Below are 24,854 nucleotides of genomic sequence, written 5' to 3'. Positions count from 1 at the left end.
TGTACAGTGACATTGCTGTAGGCGACAGGCCAGAGTCGGTATTCATCCTCTCTCGTACAACCCTGTGCACCCCTGAATGATGGAGAAGCCTGTCTGTATGATTGTGCCTCTGCCAAGACCTGGTGTTTGAAGACCTTGAGTGAGATTTTCCTTGGGGATTGAGAATTTGGGGGTAATGAGAAGGGAGAAAGATGGCAAAGAAAATGAATATACCAATGCAGTCCTGAAGTACAATTTAATAGGTATTGTGCATGACCTAGGGGTTGTAGTGTTCATAATGCTTACAGGTATAATTTTCTTGGTTGTTCTCAGAGATGTACTCACACAAAATCAAGACCAAAAATCCCACTGAGTGTCCACCTACCTGGCTCTGAACGAAGTTATTTCTTGTGGGCTGACAATTTAAAATACCTATCAGTCAAATATAATCTCACATTTTAATTAATGAGTGGTATTTCTGTGCACTGACAGGTTGGGGTTTTTTTAATGGTTCTTTTTAATGAGTAGCCCTCTTTTCATAAATCTCTTGAATTTTCTTAATAATTTACTCTTTTTTTCTGTATTCTGTTCAGCAAAGCATACAAGGAATTTGCAAACTAATCACCTAAAGTGAAGAATGGGACAAATCCCAGAATTTTAGTTAAAAATTAAAAGCAGTAATTGGATGACACCTGGAGTTAGATTTAGGGTCTATGCCAAATGCTAGAATTACAGTAAATAATTAAGCTACAGGAGTCAAGACAAATAGAGACAGAGCATCTAAGGAGATTTCAGCTAAGATAAATGTGTGATGTGTGTGATGCATCTATTTCCCTGTAAGACAGCCCAAAACCTTCTTTCATGTATTGAGCTCACTGGAAATTTGAGCAATGAAATCCTACTTTAATCCAGATTTATTTTCCATGTGTTTTGCAGGAAATGAGCAAAGATTCATTTGGGGGAAAGGTAGAATGCAATTTCATTAAAGCCTTTTAATTCTTTTCCTTTTGTGTTTCTTGGATTGACATGAAATCACACTGTTTGGAGCCTTTTCCCCTCCACATGTCTTCTTGCACTGTTAGATTATTGCCAGATCCAAGCCCAAATGTGCTTTTTTTAAAACTTCTCATTATTTAGCATTGAACCTAGAGTTTCTTTTGTTGAGATATTTTTTTTAAACTGAATACTCGTCTTTAATTGAGCAGTAAACAAGCACATTGTAGAGGCAGTTCATTTTACCTTTATGACTATTGGATCAAAAGCCATTTGGTCTTCCTACAATACTTATTTTTAGATCTGAGATCTTGTGAAAACTCTTCAGGTAGACAAAAATGTAACTTTTAATCACATTGTATTGTCACTTTTAAAGCAAGATTTTATAATTGTTTATCCTCTTTCAGACCTCTGCTGGAACCATATAGCACTTTGGATGTTTCAAAGGAAATTATATTTTCTGAAAGTTGTCATTGTTGAAAAACATTAAAGGTCCCTTCTAATTAGTGGTCTACAGGTTGACATCTATTTAAAGAGAAGGTGATGTTTTTATTCTACTGTGGCTAATTAACAATGAAATCAGATAATTTGTCAGCTTCTTTCTAACAGCTTACACTGAATGTGGCAAATAAAGGACAGAGCTGTTTTTAAAATTATTTAAACCAACCTAAAGTGCTTCTTTATATAGTTTGATAATTATATTTTATTCTTAAACATACCTTGAGCTGTTTCTAGATGAAGGAATGACAATTCTGACTCAATGCAGTGCACCTCCCTTAATTTCAAAGAAATTATCCTGTAGTTGTACTGATCTAAGAGACAGAAAATAGGATTCAGTGAAGAGTGAACATCTCTTTTAATAGCTTATTACTGTTTGAGATCCATTTTGAAGTCCAGTTTCTTATGATAATGTTTATTTTGTCAACTGCTTTTTGATTCCTTAACTCAGCACACTTTTAGAACAGTTTAAGAAAAGTTAAGTTCAATGAGTAAGCATAGAAATGTTTAATGGAATGGATAGCCTTTAGCGGATTCCATAAGCTTTACTGTTGGTTTCAAGGCTTTTAATGTTTCCTTTGTTTTGCAATGCTTAAAGTGGATTAGAGATCTAAGGATCACTGTTACAAGTTTTGCTTTGGATTAATGAAATGACATATAAGAGTTGACTGAAATTGTTCTACTTTTATGACCTGTTCTATTTTATGCTTTTAACATGAATCAATTACCTTTGTTTTACAATCAAGAAGCCAGATCTTCTGCAAAAGGGCACTGTTTACAGCAGCAGTGTGTCTGCCCAATTATTTTCTTGCACAAGCAGGTCATGATACACCCTGCTGAGCTGAGTCGAAGAATGGGGATCTGTTCCAATAGGGACTCCCTCTGATGGGGATTGCAGGCTTATGCTTTTGTGGAGCAGGGGTGGGGGTTGTAGTCATGTTCTGTGGCTTCTCTTAAAAAAAAAAAAAGTCCACAAGATATCACGGGCACTGATGTATTCACTCATATATTTAGATTCTAGGTAATAGTTTTTATCTTCAGAAACAATTGTGCACATTATCAGATAAATGTACCAGAGAGCTTAGTTTAGTTTGAGGCTGCAGAACTGGGGTACATACATCTGTCAATAATCCTCTCCAGGTTTGCCCAGAAGAAGGAAGTTTGCTATGTAAAGTTCACATCGTTCAACACCAGTGGGAAACCCCATCTAGAGCTGATCAAGCCCTTATCATACCTTGTCACCCAAAGGTCCAGTTTCCTGAGCAGTGATGAGCCAGCTGAGCAGCTCACTGCTGCTGGGAGTAGGCAGCCCCACTCTCCTTCCCTCTGTCCTCCAATGTCCCATTCCCATGTTGCTGCCAAGCCTTGAGTTCGTGCTTCTGCTTTACACCAGCACCTCTGCTCTGCAGATCTCTCTGTGAGCTGCTTGCCCTTACAAACCTGGAGGAAAATTAAACCAGGCCTAGGGAATTAGGTGGTTTCCTGGTGGCTTGGTGATTTAGAGCAGCATGCAGAAAGGTCTTGTAGCTGCTGGAGTGTGAAAGTGAACCTTAGCATCAAGTGGGAGTAGGAGAGGAGCTGGAAAGAGGGCGAGAGAGACCCCTTTTGCTATAGAAGGTCAGTGGGTTGGCTCAGCTGGCCATGCAGCCGCTGCTTAGGGCTACTGCTGGGAACATACAGGCAGTGCTTGGCCAGCATGCTGGTTGCAAGAGTGGTCCCACCAGGGCTATAGTGAACCAGTGCTAGCACTGCGGGAAACCCTTTTGTCAAGTTGTCAAGTGTAAACAGATGGCTTCACTTGAATGGGACTGCTCACGTGTTCACTTCTGAGCAGGATTGTAGGGCTATTCTCAACCTGCAATGCAATAAATGAGTTGGCTGATAACCAAGCACGTGGAATGCTGCTGCAGCTTTTGTTGGGCTTCTAGCTGTGTTAATAAAAGTAACTTTTACGACTATGAGATCTAACAGGTTTTTAAACCATTTCACGTGAAACAAACGAGCCACAGTTTGTGTCTGAAATAAGTGACAAAGTTTGTGGTGTATTCCATATGAATATAGGAGCTATTTTTATTAGCTTTGCAGCTTTGACTTTTCTGTAAGAAGTCAGCCACAGAATGCACTTTAAAGCCTCACTGACAATGAATTTTTGTTCCTAATATTCTGTAAGTGTAGCAAAATACTAAACATCCTTTTGTTCCCTGTGCAGTACATAACAGGTATTTAGTGGAGTAATTAAACTGCAGCTACTTTAGTCGTTAATCTGAGCCTTGATAAATTTCTGTTGACTGAACCAATGGGAAACCTGAGCAGAGCCGCAGCTGTGGCTCAGTTGTGGCTCATCTTTTTGGTGAGGCTGTCCATCCATCTGCTTCACCAGAAACTTTGCCTGAGGACAGAGGGCAACAACAACAATCAGGCTCCTCTGGTGCTTGCAGAAGTGATATTGTGCCATGGAATTTGTGTTCTAACTGTAGGCGATCGAAAAAAATGACAATCTAACAGTGGAAATGCAAGAATGCTGTTATTACTAGCTTTTATCAGTTTTGCAGTTTTAAACTTCATTAAGGCTGCCACAGAATGTACTATAAAATGGTTGTCTTGCAGTGAAAAAACAAAGTATAATGAAACTTTAAAGCTGAACTTTAAAACCTTTAGAAATTTGTGTGTCTCTTGGTTTGTTTGATGAAAAAAGAAATAAAAAAATAGTTAAAATCAGTGAAATAATTGGTAGCAAAATTTAAATTACTTGAGAGGTAAAAGCTCCAACCTTGATTAAGTACTTTATCCATACTAATATTTTAAGACTTCATCACCTATTAGGTAACAGAAACTATTCTTCACCATTTTTTAGCAATCAATTGCCTTTTTTTTTTTTTCAGATGTCCAATACAATTCTCAGAGACTTAAATCCCAAGCAATTTTATAATGTTGTAGAGACAGAGAGACCCAAATTATCACCCAGTTAAGGGAAGATTGTGGTCACTAAACATTCTCTCTGGAGATCTTGACTTGTTGGCTGGCAGTAGAGCAGGTGTGGTTCCAATCTTATGCCTAGCAGGCATTTTGAAAGACTGATGCTTTGAGGAAGGGAATATGATTTGAAGGTTGCTAGTCTGTAGGCAGATGCCTGCAGTTCCATGGGCAGTGTAATTTATGTCATGTTTGCTACCACTGTGTAACTTGGGAGACAACGTGCACCTTTCCTGTGGCTTTGCGTGCTTGCTGCTGGCAGTAAGTACATTGTACGCAGTATTATACTTGTCTGCTCATGTGTTTCCAAGGATGCAGCAAGTGTAGGGCTTACCCAGCTACACAGGGTAGAGCAAGGGGACCCTTTTTCCCTGCTGTTCACCTTTGTGCCTGGAATGCTGCTTACAGGAGGTAGCAAATGTCATTTAAAGAATTACTTAAAATATTATGCCCAGCAACCACCGATGAAGGGAAGTGTCAGCAGAATCAAGCATTCTTAATAAATCCAAAAGGGTGAGTAAATCTGACAGTTGTAGAGTTTGTCTGGTTAGGAGAGATCTAAATAAAATGCTTCCATTGGGGCTGACAGGAAGGGTAGTGTTTCTGTGGGAGATATGTATTCTATTTATCCTCTTCTGATGAATTTAGGGACTTTACCTTTTTAATTTGATGAACTCATTACTATTTGGATTAAAGGATTTTTTTTAAAAAAAATTTTTTAAACTGAAAAATATGAAGAATATATACCACATTTAGAAATCAAATAACCATGGCTGATTTCATTGTTATTGGTCATTTTCAGGTTTATTAAGGTAAAGTTGCTTTTTGTGCAAGCACACTGGACAACATTGTTGTTTCAGTTCAATTGATCCTTCCTTTACTCAGGCTTGCCTTAGCACACGGAATTTCCGGTTCAAGAAGCTTGATAAGGAGCGACCATCCATAGCTCTCAGCTGCTCACTGAAACTGAGTCACTGCTGATTAAGGGAGAAATGTGGTGAGTGTCGAGGCATCCAAAGCAAAATATGTAGTTCCTAATGTCACGGGCAGTAGTAGTGAGTAGCATTAGAATGTCTATCTAGCCATACAGGATGTTTGCAGCATATGATCTGTCTGTTGTGCATGGACACCTTAGTTTTTCTGTTTTTTCTGAAAATGTTCTCACACGGTTAGTTTGCAACAAGTAACAGTCGCTATTTTTGAAGTGCAAAAGGATGACTGTACATGATGATTTTTTTTTTTTTGAAGTGCAAAATGATCCCTGTAAAGCTTTGGGACACAGTTTAAATTATCTTTTTTGCTTGAGAGTCCCACTAAGCATGATGGTGTTACTCAAGTAGTGAAGAATTTTGTTATAGATATGGGTTCTGTGGTGGGAAGAGAGAAATAGCTTTCACTCTGTGTGCTTACTGTGATTATTATCTGTAAGGGAAAGTGGTTTGTTTTTGCATGACAAGTTTCATTTTTCAGTGATTAACCTGTGGAAGAATTTTCCAGTAAGGTTTATGATTTGACAAAGTGTTAGATTGCATAGCAATTTTCAATCTAGCAATAATACACAAAAGAAATAGAAAAAAATTACACAATTTCACTGTCACAAACTGGAATGAGTCTCAGTAAGAGGCTTCCAATCCTAGTGCTGCAATGACTCATCAGCTTTCAGGAGAGCATGACTAAATTGAATGCAGTTCACCATCTCAGCACGGGGTCTAACTTTGAGAGCAGATTGGTTGAAAAATTTATTTAAAAAACAGTACAACTCTCAAAAACACAATAGCTTCCTGAGAAGGTTTTATCATTTGCTACTGCATCTATTGGACTTTCTCAGTGGTACGTACTGTACATGTTCTATCTAAGTTTTTTAAGCACTCTTTTGTTTTGTTTTCTACATACTGTGTAGTTGTAAATACATCCTAGTCTTGAAGATTTACCTCCTTTGGTCATATTCCTCCCTGCTCTGTTACCCAGTTGTAATTTTACAGCAGCCTTGGGGCCATTAGCAAGGTTCATTCTTATGAAAATGCTTGGGATGCTTCCTTCTGTGAGTAGCGGAGGGGGGGTGTCTTTATTTCTACTGTGTTTGCTTGTTCTTTTTCCTCTTTATGTCAATTGGTCAGTTAGAACAGATTTTTGCATATTTAATGTGCCATTCATGAAAAGGAAGCTTCTGGGATTTTGGAAGGCTCAGAAATGCGTGCTTCCCTAGAGATCCACAGGGCCAGCTAACACAATCACAACTGATTTATGTGGATTAACACACCTAACTGCTTGAGGTTATCCAATTTAGTGTGGAATGTGTTCTTTACGTGTGATGTGTCTTTAATCCATTTTTTATATTATGAAGACGAATCTTTCAGTACTGCAAATCCAGGTTCTCTTGAATTTGGCCATACAGTTAGTAACCTCACTGACTTCTCTAAGAAAGGAGTACAAATAGTTTTCATTAGTCTCACCTTAGAAAATACTTTATATGCAGTTGGGGTTAAAGGAAGTGTCCAGTAACAATTAGTGGCTGATTATCAGTTATCACTGAAGTACAATAAATTTGATAGTGACTTAAACAGAAGAAGCAGCCACGTCTGCACAATATAAGGAATATTTTACTTTATCAGTAGAAAATGGTATCACCTCCTGTCTATTAGAGTTAGCCCTTGCTTAAAAGGATTACTTCTTATTCCTACCTTGTTAGAGGACTAGGAAGACAGTAAGAGTTCATTTATTGCTTTTTAAAGTGTATGCGTTGAAGCAACATTGTAAAGGAACTTGATTTTGATTAATTTGTTTATAGTACTTTATGGTGGTAAAGATACGCAGTGTGGATACGTGCTGTTTGTGAGTGTGTATGATGAAGAAACTGTCATGATTTTATGCTTAAGAAGTTTATTTTTTTTTACATTTAGGATCAGTGTGAATAATTTTACAATACTGTATAACTTGATTTTTTTTTTTTACTTTTTCCAGAATGGCTGTTTTTAAAGAAATAATGTAGAAACCATAGTTATTTTGTTCTGACTATCAGAGCTTTGAGAGACAGAGAAAAAAAAAACCACACAACAAAACAACAACCATGAAAACCTGAGGGTTTTTTCGGAGAAGTTTCTCAGAAAATTAGCGTCTTGTTCTCTTTATTATTAGTTTTGTTAGTCCAGGCTTACACTTGAAAATAAAAAGAATAGATTTATTAAAAATGAATTTATAAACTATTTTTATCAGGCTGTTTGCATGCATTGCTTTTTCAATTAATAAAGTAAGGTAGAGAGGATGAGGATTATGAATATCTTTAATGTTGCTAGGAGGCATTTACAGTGTCATTCCTTTGAACTTGTTGTCTGCAGGAGACTTGAACCCTTTTTGCTTTGCAGGAAAGCTTTCATGCTTAGTTTCAGTAGATTAAAATCCTAAATTTCTGTAATTATTGGATTTATGTTGAGGCATTAGCAGAAATGAATCTGAAGTCCTTTTATAACTGTATTAACGGAAAACAAATAGTTTAACATAGAATACACTAATTTTAAGTATTTTTGTGAAAGAGTTTGCATGTGAGCATTATTAAAATGAGAGCTTTAGTTTTAACAGTGATTTTAGTTGACAAGTGTCTGTATGTGCAAGAACATACAGACATAAAGCACAGAATATAATGTAGCTTTTGCTGTCTCCAGACTTCTTTTCTTCCCCCACTTCTTGGCAAGTGATTTTGAAAAGGAAACCATAAAAATCTGCTGTTGCTGCAGTGAAAGATGGTATTTCTAAATCCATACTGAAAGACAGGATTTCCAATTTTGTTCTTGAATTTTTTACTCAGTGAGTAAAAGTTCAAAATGTAGGTTTTGGCTTCTACTCTGACAGGCGAGATCTATTTATTACAGCTTCAGATCCCCATCATTCCACTGAACCTCAGGGTATGGTTTACTCAAAATTTCCTCTCCCCTGAATATGGAACACCTAGCTCATTCATGAGATGGAAACAGACTCTGCATATTCAGGTAGGCTTAGAGAAAGAAACAAATGAGCAAAAATTAAACTTAAGTTTCTCTTCTGTTTTAATTCCTCTCACCCTCCTGATATTAGTTCTATTTATAATCAAATAATAGAAAAAGTTCTACATGTGGGTGGATTTTAGGAGTCAATGGCTAGAAGTATTGTTTTCTACTGTTTGGTGGAGTAAAAGCTATTTTATTGTTGTCATCAGTGGTTTTCTGCTAATTTTTGAGGAATCTGTGCAAGTGCTAGTTCGCTTACTCCAATTATTGTCAGTAGAGAACCAAATCTGTTGCTTCAAGTTCAGTCCTTTTCTCATTTCCACATCTGTGCCGCCCCTCCCCAATAATCTGTAAGGCTTATGTACCAGAAAGTTTTCTCAAGTGTCTCCATCTTCTCTTGAAGGCTGGGGAGTGCATAATAAAACAATTAAATTAAATAAACAAAGTACTTCTGCACATGCATCACATGGTGTAGTTGGCATTCAGAAGAATAAACAGACTCAAACCCAGAGTAGAGAACTTTTGTGAAGAGTAGTGCATGGATCGCTCTTAAAGACCACCAGCGTTAGAGAAAGAGTCTCTGTCTAGGAATCCTTCCAACACTGGTTGTTGGAAGGTTGGAGGCCCCTCCATAGGAAGGATCGAGCTGTACATGACTTGTTTGTTGTGCTGTCTAATGAATGTACCCGCAAAACTGAGCATGCCTACTGAAGACACTGTAGAATATGAATGTGCATTGGCGAATGGAAGAACGGCACCTTTTGGCCTTCGCCTGGTGGCTTTGGGGCACCCAAGTGAGTTCAAGTGCCTGTTACCTTTATGCTGCAAACTATCTGGATTATGACCCTTCTTTTTTGCCGAGTTTTTGTACAGTGCAAAGCACAAAGAGTCCTTGATTAACTGCTGAGTCTGTAGGTGCTATTTTGGTTATAATCTGGTTATACTATATAATTGGATGATAATTCAGCAATAGAAATCCTATACATTGTAACTCTGTTTCTCAGGTACCTTCAGATTGTCCCTTGACTAGTCTCCTGTCCACCTATCCATCTTTATACAGAGATCTTGCCATCATGGAAAGTTGGTGCAGACTCACATTTGTCTCTTGGTTGATGTTGTCTGTTAAAATTATTTCTCTAATATAATCTAGTTTAGAGACATGTAGGTACAAAAGGCATTTTATATTGCAAGATCTTGAAGACTGAAGACAAATCTTGTACTGCTTTCTGTAATACCTGTAAATACTTGTGAGGTCTGTGGGTTTTCTTTAATCTGAATAGTTTGTATTAAATGGAGTTTACAGAGTGTCGGAAGACTGAAAGTTAAATATTGTCTCAAGGTATACAACATTCAGCATAGTTTTATCAATCTCTGTTTTTCTTTATATTTGAAATAATCTTTGTTCATTTGCCTGTTGTAATTGCTAACAGAATACTACTTTTCAGTATCACAGGGCATTTTACAATAGTAAGCAATGTTTTTTCCTAAAGTATGGATTTTATTTCTTTCTTCATTAGTGTGGTAGAAGAGAGATGGAATTTCCAGAGGTTCAGCTTCCCCTCCCTGAGCATTCCAAAACCTCAGGCTGTTTGACATGTAATTAAGCCAGGCAAAACTCTGACATCAAAGCGCATGGAAGGTGATTCTCCAGGATTCTTCTACCTGCAAGGCCACTGGAGTGGCTGTGCTGTTTGGGGGCCGAATGGGAACAAAGAGAACCCTTTGTTGGAAGGCAGAAGGGAGAAAAGAAAGCTTGTCATTTATTTTTCTTTTTGTAAAATTTATGTGTAAAAGGCTTGTAATGTACAGTCCATTTGCACTTATTTGTTGAAAAACTGCAGATGTGTTAAAGGTGAAACTGTTCAGTTGAAAAAATATGGCCTTGAAGAACATTAGTCTTTCAAACACAAAAAATCTGTTGAGAGAGATGATTCCTGAAGTAATCACAGTAGTGGAAGTTTCATTTTTGAGTGGACAGTTTGAGAGTGGTACAATCTACCCTGGGCTTAATGCATTCTTCATAATTTTGAATCTTTTATTCAAGCTTTACTGTTAAAGAGGTGTTAGCAGTTCTCGAAGGTTTTGTGAGCAGCAGGAAGAACAAACGAATGAGGGGGTTTGGCCCATTCTGTATAGTCAGAATAGACAGTCACAGTGCCCTTTCTCTGTGAATCATAACTATAATTCAGCAGGTGTGGAGTTGTAGTTAAAAGTATGAGAGACTTCAAGGTTGAATAGGCAGGTATTATAGAAAATGTACGAAATAACCAGGAAAGACTAGAACTGTTCAGAGAGGAACTGAAAGGAGTCTAAAGTAATGCAAAATGGCAGAGAGTGGGCAGTATTGGTTTCCATTATAACCTAAACATAAAATTATGGTTTTAGTACAAGAGGATTGATTTCAAGCTTTAATTCTCAATCTAAGTATTTCTGCACAAACATATTGGGACAAATAAGTATGCTCCTGATCTTTGGTTTGCATTTTTCAGTACTAGACTGATTTGTATTAAACATGATATATATTTAGTTTTTCCTTGGTGTTTTCCTGTTGAACAGTCGAAACAGATCTTATATCTCAAAATTATTTTTGTTAAAAAATAACAGATTATTTTTTATGTATATTCTGGTGCAATTCATAAGGTCTGCCATGCATTTTTAGCCCATATTTTAGTAATGCTTTAATCACAGTCAGAAGACTAAAATTGAATTGTAGTAAAAATAGAGCAACACATTTTGGGTTCTCAGATGTCACCTAGATTCTTCTCTTTTAGCAAATTGAAAGCATGACAGTGAACACTATCTGTTTTATTGCTTGTTATTAAACTCAGTGGTTATTTCCTCCAGGAATCCCACTAAAAGGATTCTGTTTGCCTGAGAGAGATGTCTGGTTTTATCAGCCTCTGTCAGAGTATATCAGAATCTCTATGGAAATTAGCTCATTAATATTAATTTTTGGCAGTGTCTGACTGATTCATCAGCTGTCTTGCCATTAAAAAAATCTGTTATTGAAAGCAGAGTCTTCCATAAAATTGCTAGGTACTAATTCTTCAGTGAATCTAGGCTTCAAATAAAGGCAAAACCCAAGGGGATGCCCCTTGTCATCTGAGAGTCCCTGCCCCTGCTGGTGCAGGCGCCGCTGGCTGGCGTGGCACAGCCTGTGCCACTGGAAATTGTTCTGTCGGGCTCCATGTGCATCCTTTGCGGGTCATTGCATTGAATAATGCCTGCAACATTTTTGCTTAAATTAATACAGTTTAAAATCTAGAACTAAATTCATAGTAACTAAATCACAGTTCTTCAAATCTTATAGTTTTCCAGTACTTGTTTGTAGCAGAATGTGTTCAGTTAAGTTTTGAGCGAATGGTCTCTGTAGTTGTCTACAGTAACAAACCTGGTTATTGCTGATATGGTTATTTTTCTTTCATTCTGGATATTTCTCCTGGGTATTCATAGCAGTAATTACGTAATTATGCATTTTTCCCCTGAAGACTTTATCAAGGTTAGAATTGTTTTTGTTCGCAGTTGAAACAGAGGCTTTTTAGAACCTTGGTGAGAAGTGCCCTTGATACTGCATATAACTTTCGCTTCTTCCATATTACTTATTTTCAAAGACTGTATTTTTAATGAATTAACATTGTTTTCTGCTATGTAATTTTATTTGTTCTAAAGATAATACAAAACAGTGATTAGTAAAGTATCAGTCTTTTGTATTTTTATAGGTGTTTTGTCTTCATTTATAAGTAAACATGGAAGACAACATTTGAAAAGCCTAATGCCATAATTCAATTAATTATAGCAGATCTGCGGAAGAATTGTGTAAATGGACATTGATACAGTGCTTATTGTTTGTAGGTGTGAACAACTTGAACTGTAGTTCTGCAAAGTGTTACTGAGCATAGAGCTGCATGATTTGCAGGTTTTCTGTTAACATTCAGTTACAATTTCTCATACTGTACGAAGGCTGCTATGTTTATAGCACTTTCTAAAAAGTTTATCAGTGTTATCTCCTCATTTTTATCACTGTAAGGATATGTTTAACTATACTAAGTTAATACAAGATAGAGGAGATAAATGAGCAGTGTTATACATAGTGCTTTAATTTTTTTGGCTAGTTGTTATTTACAAATAATATACAAATTGCTCATATTACTTGTTTATAAGTGTCTATTTCATTAGAAATTCTGTATTGTAACTTCTTTTTAAGTGGCTATGAATGTTTCAGTGGTTTTGAATAGCAATAATATACTATGTATGCAAGCAGATTTAGTATTCGCTTTGCATAGTGATTCCAACTGATAAATGGTGGTTTATGTGTTGTGTTTATTAGAGCTTTAACTGCTAATCTCTAATGGAAATGTTGCTCTGTAGGGCAAAATTCAGCGAGAGGGCCTGGGATTCCAGAGTGAACTTGTACATTCCTTCAGGGCATTTTTGCAAGGGAGGTTGTTGTGTTTTAAAGGTAGTTGATAAGAGACCTGCACCACCAACCCCAGACCTGCACCACCAACCACCATCATGCATTAGTCTATAGAAGGTATTTGGGTGAACATACTCCTGTACCACTCCGTACCACCATTTATCCAAGTGAAATTTTTGACCATTTGCAGGATACATTATAAATCAGGATGTCACTACCAGACAATCAGATTTGAACATTCCTTGCATAAAGTAGCTTGCCTATATCCCTTAGGAATACATCACTTAACTGTGTTTATGTGACAGTGTTGATATGCCTGGTTTTACATGAAAGTTAAGGTAGCATGTTATTTATGTCATCACGAATTCAAAAAGTAGGTGATTGTGTTTTATGCATACTGACATTATCTTCTCTGGACAAACCACTTGGAATAATTGAAAGATGTAGTTTTAATTATACAGCTGTTAATTAAATCAGGAAACAGGATTTTTTTTCTTCAGAGTTGGGCTTTGCTAATACCTCAGTTTTTTTCAGTGTTCCCTTCTCTGAGGTGCTGACAACAGATTAACATGAAGCAGAGCTTGGTTGAACATAATTATGTTATAGTTCATTGTTTTGGGGACATATAAAACTGTTCACTGCCTTTTTATGAGGCCATAGTCACAACAGAAGGCCATAAACAGTGCGTTTTCTCTTTCCTATGGGACTAGAGATTTCATTAGTCGACTCTAATAAAGGCCTGATCCAGCTGCATTTACACCTGGGAATGAATGCTGCTTTATCAGGTCTTAATCCTTAGTAGGTCAAGCAGGAGGAATGACAGCAGGATAGCTGCTGATCAACCATAAATATCTGAAAGCTTAAGTTCTTTTAAAATTATTTGCTATTCAAATATTGACTGAAGACATACTTTCCTGTACTTCAGAGGAAAGATTTTAAATATTAGGACATTATTAAGAAAACAAAATAAAACTGAGGTCTTTCTATACTTTCAAGCAGGTCACTGCTGAAAAAAGATTTCTACTTCAACTAAGGGGATTATTATTATTTTTTAAAATCCTTAGAGTGTCTGGAGAAGACTAATGTTGAGCACATTTATCCCTTAGAAATAATGTGGGAAATGATGTCCTACCTTTATTCAGGTCTATACTGCTTGAGAATTTAAATTGATTTATTCCTGCTAAATAGGTTTCTATAGTGTAGATGCTCCTCTGAGACTTGTTTAGGTTATTTTTGTTGTTGTTTTTTGGATAATATGCAAATATATTAAAATTATGGGAATTTTCTAGCAACCTAGAGGTGGTTCTTTTCTTTCTTTTATTCTGGTTGACTGGGTGTGTAGACATCTAAGCAATTTTGATTTGGCCCAATTTTATATATGTGTGTATATATACTTCCTTATCTTTTTTATTATTGTATTTTCTCTCCATGCTCTAAGGTTACAGTTGTTTGACAGCTCACTCCACTGTGTTTTTATGTGCTGGTACTACCAACCTGCTTGTTGCTTTGCTTTACCACAGGGTGTGAGCGTGGGCAGTTCCGCTGTGGCAATGGTCGCTGTATTCCTGCGGACTGGAGGTGTGATGGGGCTAGAGACTGCTCGGATGACACAGATGAAGCTGGTTGTCGTAAGTGAAATAACTACAGAGCAGCTTTTTTGTAACACAAGAAATGCTGAGATCCCAATGTGCTCAAATGTACCTGTGGTACTAGAATGAATACTAGAGGGGGAGAAAACGCCTAGTTATCTTGAGATTACTGGAGAATCTGCTTAAGAATCCTATTTCTTGAATCTGTTTGCTTTGGTAGTCAGAAAATCAAGTGCTCAACTTCTGACTTAGCCGTCCCTTAAAATTCTGAGTGTCCAATAATGCCGTTTCATTTGATGACTAATTGGCTAGGTTCTATGTGGGTGTAGAAGTGTACTGTATTCTATTATTGCAGTAATCCTGAATATTTGATGTATGTACAGCTACCACCAGCATCACTTGAGCTCCTAATCTTTGTATCTTTCAGACCCTAGATGACAAGCTGTACCTACTGCACCTGAAATGCAGTCTCGGTTAGTTGTCGTGTTATTCTCAGTGTCAGCAGTTCAGGGACAACAATTGCATTCAGATGGGCTGTAATATCCATGGCAAAAGATTCTCTCAAGCTGAATGTGAAGAAGTTGTGAAAATGAAGAAATTCTCTCCATAGTCTGTTTTCAGGAACTCATCTGCATTTTAACTTCTCAGTTCTAGTGTGGAGTTCTTGTGGGCTGGTGTCATTATCAGCCAAATTCTAGGTTAGGCCAGATTTTGCCCCTCAGCTGATGGGGAGTGAAAAAGACTAATTTATATTGGTTCTTTTCACACTGGATTGTTTCTTTGCTGCTTGAGCCATATAATAGCTGGAAATCGTTCACACAGCTTGGCAGTTTGATTTGTTACTTAGCACTTTAGTTAGCTCCAAAACCCAGTGCAGTTGTGCATGAAGAATGCCTTAAAATGATAAGACAACGTTGTTGTCCTATAGCTTGCTATTGCAGCTTAGTTCTGAACTGCAACTGGGAAGAAGTGGTTCGGCTTTGAACAAGGAGTGGGTAAAATTCACACTGACTTCGTGAAAGATAATAAAAACCCCAACCTGACACCTACTATGTTTATCATAAGCATGAAGTTAGTTGTTCTCATTTTCATACATGTGATGAATTAGGAAGATGAAAATGAATCTTTTCAGATTTTTTCAGTTAATTGGACTTTTAAAAACAATGTGTTAATGTGCTATAGGTACTGGGGCACGTAAGTGTCTAGGAAGATGGTTTTAAACTGTTTAAAACTGACCTAAGTTTAAAATTCTATTACAAGATTATTCTTCAGTTCTTAAAACAAGAATTGAGAAAAGTATGCACAAAGTGCATTCTGTAGTATGTGATCAATTTTATCCCTCTAATTACTTTACTTCTAATGTAATTTCATACTTCTCTAAATCTACAAAGTGATTTGATTTTCTCTCTTGATGCTTTGTTTACATTGCTAGTTGTGCTTGTGTATCATCCCATGAGCACAAAGTGTTTCTTGTTGACTTTACAGTACCGCAAAACCATGGTCCTGAGAAAAAAGATTATTAAGACCAGAGTCCTGTCTAGTGGACTATGTTGTCCATGTGATTCTTCCCAGGTGTATTAACTAGGGATGGAGCAAACAGTAACACAGTTTCAAACATTTATTTTGATCTTTCTCTTTGATGGCTCTGGGTCATTTGGCTATTTGAAAAGTACAGAGTGGAGCTGGGGCAACAACATTCACATTGTTCTGACCTGATGCTCCCTTTTGCCTCGTGAATTCACAGGGAAGGGTCTTGAGCTTGTTTTGAAAGACCTTTGTACCAAGGACAGAGCACCTGAGGTGAAGTGAGAGCAATTGTGAGACCCCTGTGAGATTGGGGAAGCTGCCATAATTCCATGTGTAAGTGGGAAAAAAAAGAGGCTCTGCCAGAGGGGCAGTTCAGAGCCTTAAGCTTTTGCTGTGACCTGCCTTATGGAGGAAACTGTCTCTCCAGGGGAGGATACAAAACTGACGATTCACACGCAGGAGTTCACTAAACTAAATTTTGCCTTCAAGCATCCTTCTGCTGGCTCACTTTCCCCTCCCTGCTTGGTCCATTTTCTTTCATTTGTCAAATGCTTCATGTGTTTAGTGGAAGTTGCAGTCAATCAACAGTTGAACCTTAAGTCTTCTTTTACCTTATTTAACTCTTTTCTTTGAAAGTACTTTCCTATATGTCTGTGAAATGACATTTTTTTTTTTTCATTGCTTCCACTAGCACAACCTACCTGTGAGGGAAATCAGTTTCAGTGTAAGACTGATGGTGAATGTATCCCGCAGTCATGGGTTTGTGATGATGAGGAAGACTGTGAAGATGGCTCAGATGAGCATCAACAATGTCGTAAGTATTTATGGTCTAATGTCATACCAGCTTTGTGAAATAAGGTAATTCACATAGTAGCATATTGAGAACGTACAGAAACAAGCCTGCTGTAAGTACAGCTTTTACCAGAAGAGTCTCCCTAAAGTAGTTTCTAGAAATGAAATAATCTGAAAATGGAAACAGATAAAACATGTCCAAAAAGACATATTCAGTTCTTGAAATCTGAAAATTACTGATGTTTCAGTTAATTAACAGGAGAAAAAAAATGAGAAAAATATACAGTGCATATTAGTTTTATAGTTGATGAAAAAAGTAGTAGCTCCAAAAATAGTGAAATATGCATAGTACTCTGATGTTCAAATACTGTCTCAGTCACAGGAAAAGCTGCTTAATTTGTTGCATAACAAAATTCACACTGGCATCTCAGAATTATTTTAAAAAAACCCCATTAATTTCTTTGTAGAAAATTTCTACATTTATTTGTGTATATAAAAAAGGAGGAATTATCAGGCAGTTGAAGTGAACATTGCTTAAGATTCTTGTACCATCTTCAGTGATGCTATTTAATGGCATTATTATTTAAAATAACCAGAGCTGTTCTTTATCATATTCAGAGAGGAGGAATACCAAAAGTCTTCCTGTGAGGTGAAATTCTAGTCTTTCATTATCATTGAAACAGCTTAATCTTAGGACATAATTCCTATTAGTATTTCACTTTAATATGCTAAACGTTGTATTAACTATGTTTGAATTGCTGTTTTAAGCTAAAGTGTTTAACATTCTCAGTATATTTTAGAGCAAAGAAATAATTTAGCAGCCTAACTGCCAGAACCATAGGCTCGCTCTTTTTTTCAGTATTGATAGCAAGATAAACACACATGAAATATGTTACTCTGATTTTTGAGTTTCATGACTAAGCGGTTTAAGGGCTGCATACAGTTAAGTACATGCCAAAGTGATGAACAGTGAACTGAGATGAATATTGCACCAAAATACATCCTCTGCATTATTGCATAAGGCAAGAAGAACAAGTGTTGTCGTGTTCTAAAGAACGGATTCCTTGCTCCTTCCAGTATTAGAAGTTGCTTCAAGTGATGAGGATAAGATTCATTTGTTTTCCTTTTGATTCTGTGTAATTTTTGGATAATCTCTTTAAACTGGACAGCTATGGAGCTACTCGCTAACGTCCTTGATTTTGGGGAGGTTCACAGGTTTGAGTTTTGGAAGGATTTTGCTCACAAACCGAGGTGTGTTTTTTGGTTTTTTTTTTATATCTTTATATTGTTCCCAGTGAGGACTGACAAATTGGAACTAAGGTTAACTGTTTTTTGCTCCCCTCTTCCTTGGAGGTGTCAGCGTAACTGCTGGTTATGTTTTAACTAAGGAATCTGTAGATACAAAATGTGAAATGAGCAACAGTTCTGAGTTGACGTTTGAACTGGGTCACTCTAACTTCATGTACTGGTTAATCATGAGTGTCAGTAACTATGCAGCAGCACTGTGGTGCTTGCTGGTTTTGAGCCAGCTCCTGGTATTTGTTTTTATTCTTCTAAACTTTTTATCTCTGTGCTTGGGAATCCTGGAGGAGCTTTTCCTTCATGAAAGGTTAGAAATATTTCCTGAGAAGAATGGCGAACAGCTCTGTAAGTCACACAGGCAGGATTAAAACAAATTTGGTTTACTGTCTTGCTCTTGTTTCACCTCATGACACCAGTATCCCAGGAGCTGATCTTACTTTGGGAATACTGGTGACAGAAGAAGTAATAAAGAGCCCTTGTAAAGCAGCAGACCCGATGCCAGTGTATAGACTGCGGTGTTGTTGCAATATAGCATGGGTTTGAAAGAAACAAACATGGAGGTGACAGAAGGGAGGAAAAATTAGCGGTAATTCTGCCCTTCAGCTACATCTTCATAGATTCAATTAATTTGCCTAAGAACAACAGACAGTGTAATTTAGCTGTAGTGGAATCAGAGTGGAATTGCAGAGTTTTATGTGGTTGCTTTTCACTGACACAGCTGTCATGAGAAGAGATGGACTCATTCTCGATCTTTTATTAGTTCTGAATGTAAAATATTCCTGATTCTTGAGGCCCTGGCTGTATTAGAAACAGCACCTTACCTCTAGCTCTGCTGTGTTTACATTGTGGCATTCTAGTTGACCACATAAGTTACAGTTACTGGCAGATTTTGACCTGGTAAACAAAATAATAGAGAAAACTTTAGAACAGTGAGAACTGGTAGTTCAGTCTTTTAGGCAGAACAATTATAGGGAGGTGATTTTTCATGTTGAGGTCAACACCTTCAAGGTAGAAAAGCAGGCCTTGTAGAACTGTGTTATCTGCCATGTGCATGTCAAGTGTTCTTTAATCTCTCTGAGTACACAAAGGTACAGGAGGAGAAAGTCTTCTGCAACTATTTGTGAAAAGGATGGAGTAGTTAAGAAGGAGGAAGAGGGAAAATATTTTTCTGCATAAAAAATCTTGATTGATGGAAAAGACGGATTGATTGAGTTCCTGTTTCTTGCAGCGGGAAGGACATGCTCAAGTCAGCAGTTCACGTGTTCCAATGGACAGTGTATCCCGAGTGCGTACTGGTGTGATCGTGTGAAGGACTGCTCTGATGGAACAGATGAAAGAGTCTGCCGTGAGTCTTAACTCTTAGAACTAGATCAGGTTTCATCTCATCTCTCTGTGGCATTTTAATAAATTTGTAAGATTAAAGGGCTTGTTGACAGACAGGATGACCACAATATGCTGCTTGTTACGAGAATTTCATTTCAGATTCTTTGGTGTATTAGAGCTGATGTTCTGATACAGATCCCGTTGTTGCGGCACTCAAATACAGACTGCTGCCATAGAATCAGGGCTTCTTATTTGTGATGGTCTGAAAGTTAATATTGCACTGGAAAAAAGCAACTGTGTTTAAATGACTTAAAGCCTTAGGAGGCTTAGAGCTAACTTTGCCAATTTTTTTCATATTTTTTTTGCATACTCCTTACGAAATCAGTGGTAACTATAATCTGTACAGAAAAGCGGAATTTGACCCCAAAACATTTATTTGAGGGACTTCGACACTTTTAAAAGCATTTGTATTCTAGATTGCAGTTGCCTATGGAGATGAAGTGACACTTGGTCACGCTGTATTCAGATACGCTGTTTATAGTGTGCCAACAAAATGCAGATGCACAGATCGTTTTTTCAGTCTCCACAGAGTTGAGGCTGCCTGACTGGTGACAACCTCCCTAGATCCTGGCCTGGGTTGAATACTGCTGGAAAGGACAGCTGGCTGCAGAATAGAGGCTACATTTTTCAGAGATGTTTTTGCCTAATACCTACACAGCAGTGGGTAACAACATACCTGTCAATTGTTGATATTAAAGATTTACATGTCATGAGTGACATGTATAATAACATATGAGCTGCTATTTCAGCTATGAGAACTTAAGTGTGCCGTTGGGAAAAAGACATAACTGTAAAGTTTGCTCTGAACCAGGCCCACGGTGGAGAGTGGGGAAAGAGGCTAGGGATGCTAAGGATTGGATAAAGAAACAAGAATTAAAATGTTGTTAATGGCTGTGCTTGGAGGAAAAAAGGGCATATGCACATATGCTGTACAAAGGAAAACCAGCATGTTACACAGTCAGTCAACTGCTAGTGCGCTTTTTCCCTGACACCCAAGTGGCTAAAATGTACATTCTGTAGAATGAAAGGTGATTTAGAAGTATATGCTACTCTGGAATAAAAGGTTGCTGAGACAACTGGCTTGGAACTTTTCCATATGACAGACCCACAGCCAGTTCTGAAGTCACCAACACAAATGTTTAAAAACCAAGATCCAAAGTACCCCATACCATTGCTGGAAGAATATCTTCTGTAGTGTAGCATTTTTTATCTTAAAGTTTAGAGGAAGAAAAGAGATTGATAACTTAATCTAACAAATTTATGACACATTACAAAAATCCTGAAGAAAAGTTATTTGTTTAAAAAAAACATTATCTGTGAATTAAAAATGAGGAACTGCTCAACACCTCTGAGAAATCCATGAGTAGTCATTGAATACACTATGGAATAGACAGATGAAATGGTGTGATTGTTATAATGCACAAAATCTGCAGCAAACTGGGAGTGGAGTCCTAAAGACAATACTCACAGTTCTTTCTTCAGACTAGAAGATGCTGTGATGTTTGAAAATTGAAGTGCCCATTTTATTTCATGTTTAATATTCTCCACTAGGTAAATGGAGAGGCAATTTGGAAAAGGGCCTCTAGATCCCTTAGCAGTAGCGCTCTGCTACCATGTATGAAACCAGTCGCTGCTGTGCCGGCCAGTAGCACGTGCAGCCCTGGGGAGCAGGACTGCCTCACATCATTCAACAGCCTCCACTCTGCTTTATTACAATATGTGTTGACAGTCTTTCTAAGACAGAAGAATGACTGTGACTTAGAAAGTTGAAAGTAGGAGTGTTGGACTAGTTTACAGAAATGCGATGGTGCTGAAGACAAGACATTTAAGAAGAATGTAATGACAAGACCTTTCCAGAAAGACTGGTTAATTTTATTGATTTTCTGTCTTTTCAAGACCTGGAACTTTAAACAGAAGCCGTAACATAAAATTAATAATTTGGTGATTTTTATGATCAACTATACAGTATGGATTAGTATAAGTGCTATATTTTAATGTTTTAAAGCAGATTCTAATATTTACTTTGAATATTAATTTTCCTCACTGTTCCATCCATTTGCTTTTCCACATTAACTGATATAAAAAAATATAAGGTAAATATATTAATAACTATTTGGGCCTTTTCCTTTGTAATTATTTTTCCCTTACTTAATTTACATTAAATGGTTTCATAAATAAAAATGAAACATTCAGGAGCAATGAAAGAAAAAAAACTATATAGAATTGATACTGTTGTTTCATGGAGCATAACAAAATGCAAACTTATCATGTCTGTTTACTTAGGCCTTGCACTCACTGATCTCTCTGCAAGCAGATTTAGATTGTAAAGAGGATAAAATTGTGTTGCTGAATAAGTAACATTATTTAAGAAACTAGTCAAATACAAAATGTCACCAATATGAAGTAACTCAGCAATTAAACATGTAGAAAAATAGAACAAAGGAATTCAAAGCCTTAGTCCATTTTACTGCTAATGGGATTAACAGCAAGGGAAAACTACCCAGTGTTTCAGCTACAGGTCATGTAATTAGTGCATTGAAGCTGTTATAATTTCATAAAATGCTGGGTTTAAAAAAATTTCTTTAAATATATAGATATATCAGGTTGTTTTTCCAGCTTTCTTAACAGTCAGCAGCTATGAAATACTTTCGTTATAAAACTTTAGAGATGTAGAATGAAATTGCATATTATTTGGGGTAACAAATACTTTTTTGGAGTAAGCAGCCAATACTGGTGTAATTTTTCTGTGTTTTTACCTAATACCTACACTCTTTCAATTAAAGGTAGAATTCTCTCTCCTGCCTCAGCTTCATAGTTGAAAAGTGAAAATCCCAGCTATGTCTATGTTGCTTTGTTGTGACTGACAGGGTAATCTTCCCAATGACAGTTCTGGTGACCGAGCACTGCTCTGAGACCATGAGAGGGAAAGGGGAAGAATTTAAAGATGTGTTGTTTGAGGCTGAGGGGCTGAATGGAGGCCCAGAAAAATCTGGATTTTTTAATTCTAATTTGAGTGTTGAGTTGCTGCCATGGGTCGGCTCTCTAACCTGTTAATTCTTGCCTCTCGTTTGCTACGCTAAATAGCTGTTGTGGTCTGGAAGTGAGAAGCCAGGTGGATACATTGGCAGAGATGAGGTTGAAAGCGAGCAAAAATCAAGAACTGAAGATATCATAAGGGGTGTACTTGAAGCAGGAGGAAAGGGCCATGGTCAGAGGCTAATGTCCTTGATATTGGACAAGTTACATGTAACAGCTACAGGGCAAGGCAGAAGTTCAGGCTGAAGGAAATCTTTCCACCAGGGAGAGTTTAGGACAGGGTGGAAACAAAACTGGAGCAAGGTGAGGAAGGCAGCCACAGGCCTTCTGCTTCTTGTAACAGGAGTTAGAGTTACATAATTTACATTTCCTGACTCTGTGACAGAAATCAGTGTTTGTTGTATCAACTACCAAGTGCAACTGTTTGCTGTTACTGTTTTTGCTTGGGTTTGCTTCCAGCTTGGAGAACAACAGTGTTAGAGGGCAAAACAACACAGATTTAGCAATTCCTGTGACATGGATTTCAAGCATTTTCCATGTGTCTATATCAAAACATGCCATTTAAGTGTGTTTACAACTGGTGCCCCAAAACTTTGTGGGTTACAAAGAGCAAGGTGCCTCATCTGTCATTTGCCAGTTGTTTATATTTTGCAACTGAGATGCTGGCATACTGCAGGGAAGACAGATTGTGGAGAAGTATTTTGGCTAAGAAAAAGAGATGCCTGAGAGGAAGGGGAGAGAAAGAAGAGCTCCCTTTCTTCCTGAGCACTGGAATGAACATAGTTGGATTTCCCCATGTTCACAAAGCTTGTATTATCTTCTAGGAACTGTAGTCACTGGGAAAAGATCTCTTATTTTCAGTTTGCTGCAATTAGCCAAAGGTTCTTGGGAGGAAAAGATAAGTGAAACAATGTTCATGTTGGAGGCTCTTCACAATTAAAAGCAAGGTGAAAGAAAGGAAATAATGTAAGCTTATTTCGTAGGTGATTGAAGTTTAGTGGGAATGTGATGATATATAGAACAGTAGAAGTGAGTTTGCCACTGCCTGGAAAAAAGCTTTTCTGAGTTCTGCTTGAGTAATTTTATAATCCATATTTTGAATTCCAAGAGTATGAATGAAAAATGTGCCTGAGTGAAAACCTGCTCTCTGCTTTATTAACTTGGATGGAAGTAAAATGAGATAAGAATTAAAACTGAAAATCTAAAAGGTGCAAAATGAAATTTGATTATTCTGTTTCTTGAATTCATTTATCTGCCTGGATCTTTGTATAGAGGCAAAGATTTAATAATCTCACTTCTAAAAATGGCAATTATTTGCTTTCATACTTGCAGTTTTCTTAAAATAAGTAACTTTTGTCTACACGGCAATGAGCTAAACTAAGCTCATGTTCTCCTACTCAACTCCAGCACGTGCGTATGCTTAATTTGTTGGATAGTTCCACTGAACTCACTGTCTGTATGCATAAGTATTTTCAGAATTGGTTTTAAGTTGTTTGAAATAATCCCTTGTGTTGACCTGTAGGCCACCTACATAAGTAGAACAGGCAGAAACAGTAACATAATTCATTCTGCAGAATCTTTTTTGGTTTGGGAATGGGAAAATAAGTAATAAAAACCAAAGGTCGTAAAGTTGATGGTGGACTTAGAAGTTTAATGTCTTTGGCTTAATTAGAAAAAAAACCACAAAAACTTGAAGTTTCTGAGTGTGAGAACTCATGACATTCTAAGAGGACCTAGGAACTGTAAATTTCAGGAACTTCTTTTCTACCTAAGCACTTTGATTGGCATCAATAAAGCATAAAACTGAGGTGCAAGTAAATAAAAATAAATGTTCACCACTTGATCTCCTTTTGTGTTGCGTTGTTTTTTATCATAGTGTAAACTACTTGGGTTGCAAATCTTTTTGGAGTGCAGGAAGGCATCTGATTTTTCCCTTGTTTCTTGTGAGGTTTTGTAGCATCTGTCAGGAGGTTATTCTTAAATATCTGTTGGAGGAGATGGTATACTGAATAAATGGATTGTTTGCCAGCAGTAGTATGGGAAGTTCTGTATTCCTTCTTTGTTTTCCTATAAATCAAGATATTCTGTTGACACTGGGTATATATGACTCATAATACACTATAGTCTAACATTCATGCTAATACTGAAGGATTTCTTATTGTAGACTACCCAAGATGTGAACAGTTATCATGTGCAAATGGAGCATGTTTTAATGCAAGCCAGCGATGTGATGGCAAAGTTGATTGCAGAGATTCTTCTGATGAAGCTAATTGCAGTAAGTAGAACATGCAGAGTGATCCCAAACAAATATGCTTTGTAGACCTTCTTTAAAAGTTAAAGATTGTAGTTTCCTGACAGATTTTCTGTATGTCTTTCTGTGCTAAA

The 24,854-nt window shown here is 37.2% G+C and overlaps 1 protein-coding gene across 3 annotated transcripts in view; it reads left to right on the top strand.

Annotated features, from left to right (window-relative positions):
- Nucleotides 1–24,854, top strand: part of LRP2 (LDL receptor related protein 2) — a 121,875-nt gene that overhangs the window by 4,061 nt on the left and 92,960 nt on the right. For all 3 annotated transcript variants that reach the window (XM_071811024.1, XM_071811025.1, XM_071811023.1), the window contains exons 2-5: nucleotides 14,361–14,468; nucleotides 16,648–16,770; nucleotides 19,279–19,395; nucleotides 24,634–24,744. In XM_071811024.1, the coding sequence (XP_071667125.1) occupies nucleotides 14,361–14,468; nucleotides 16,648–16,770; nucleotides 19,279–19,395; nucleotides 24,634–24,744 (459 nt within the window). The remainder of the gene's footprint in view (nucleotides 1–14,360; nucleotides 14,469–16,647; nucleotides 16,771–19,278; nucleotides 19,396–24,633; nucleotides 24,745–24,854) is intronic.

This window comes from Patagioenas fasciata, chromosome 7 (assembly GCF_037038585.1).
Source record: "Patagioenas fasciata isolate bPatFas1 chromosome 7, bPatFas1.hap1, whole genome shotgun sequence".
NCBI lineage: Eukaryota > Metazoa > Chordata > Aves > Columbiformes > Columbidae > Patagioenas > Patagioenas fasciata.
This window is presented reverse-complemented; position numbering and strand designations above follow the sequence as displayed.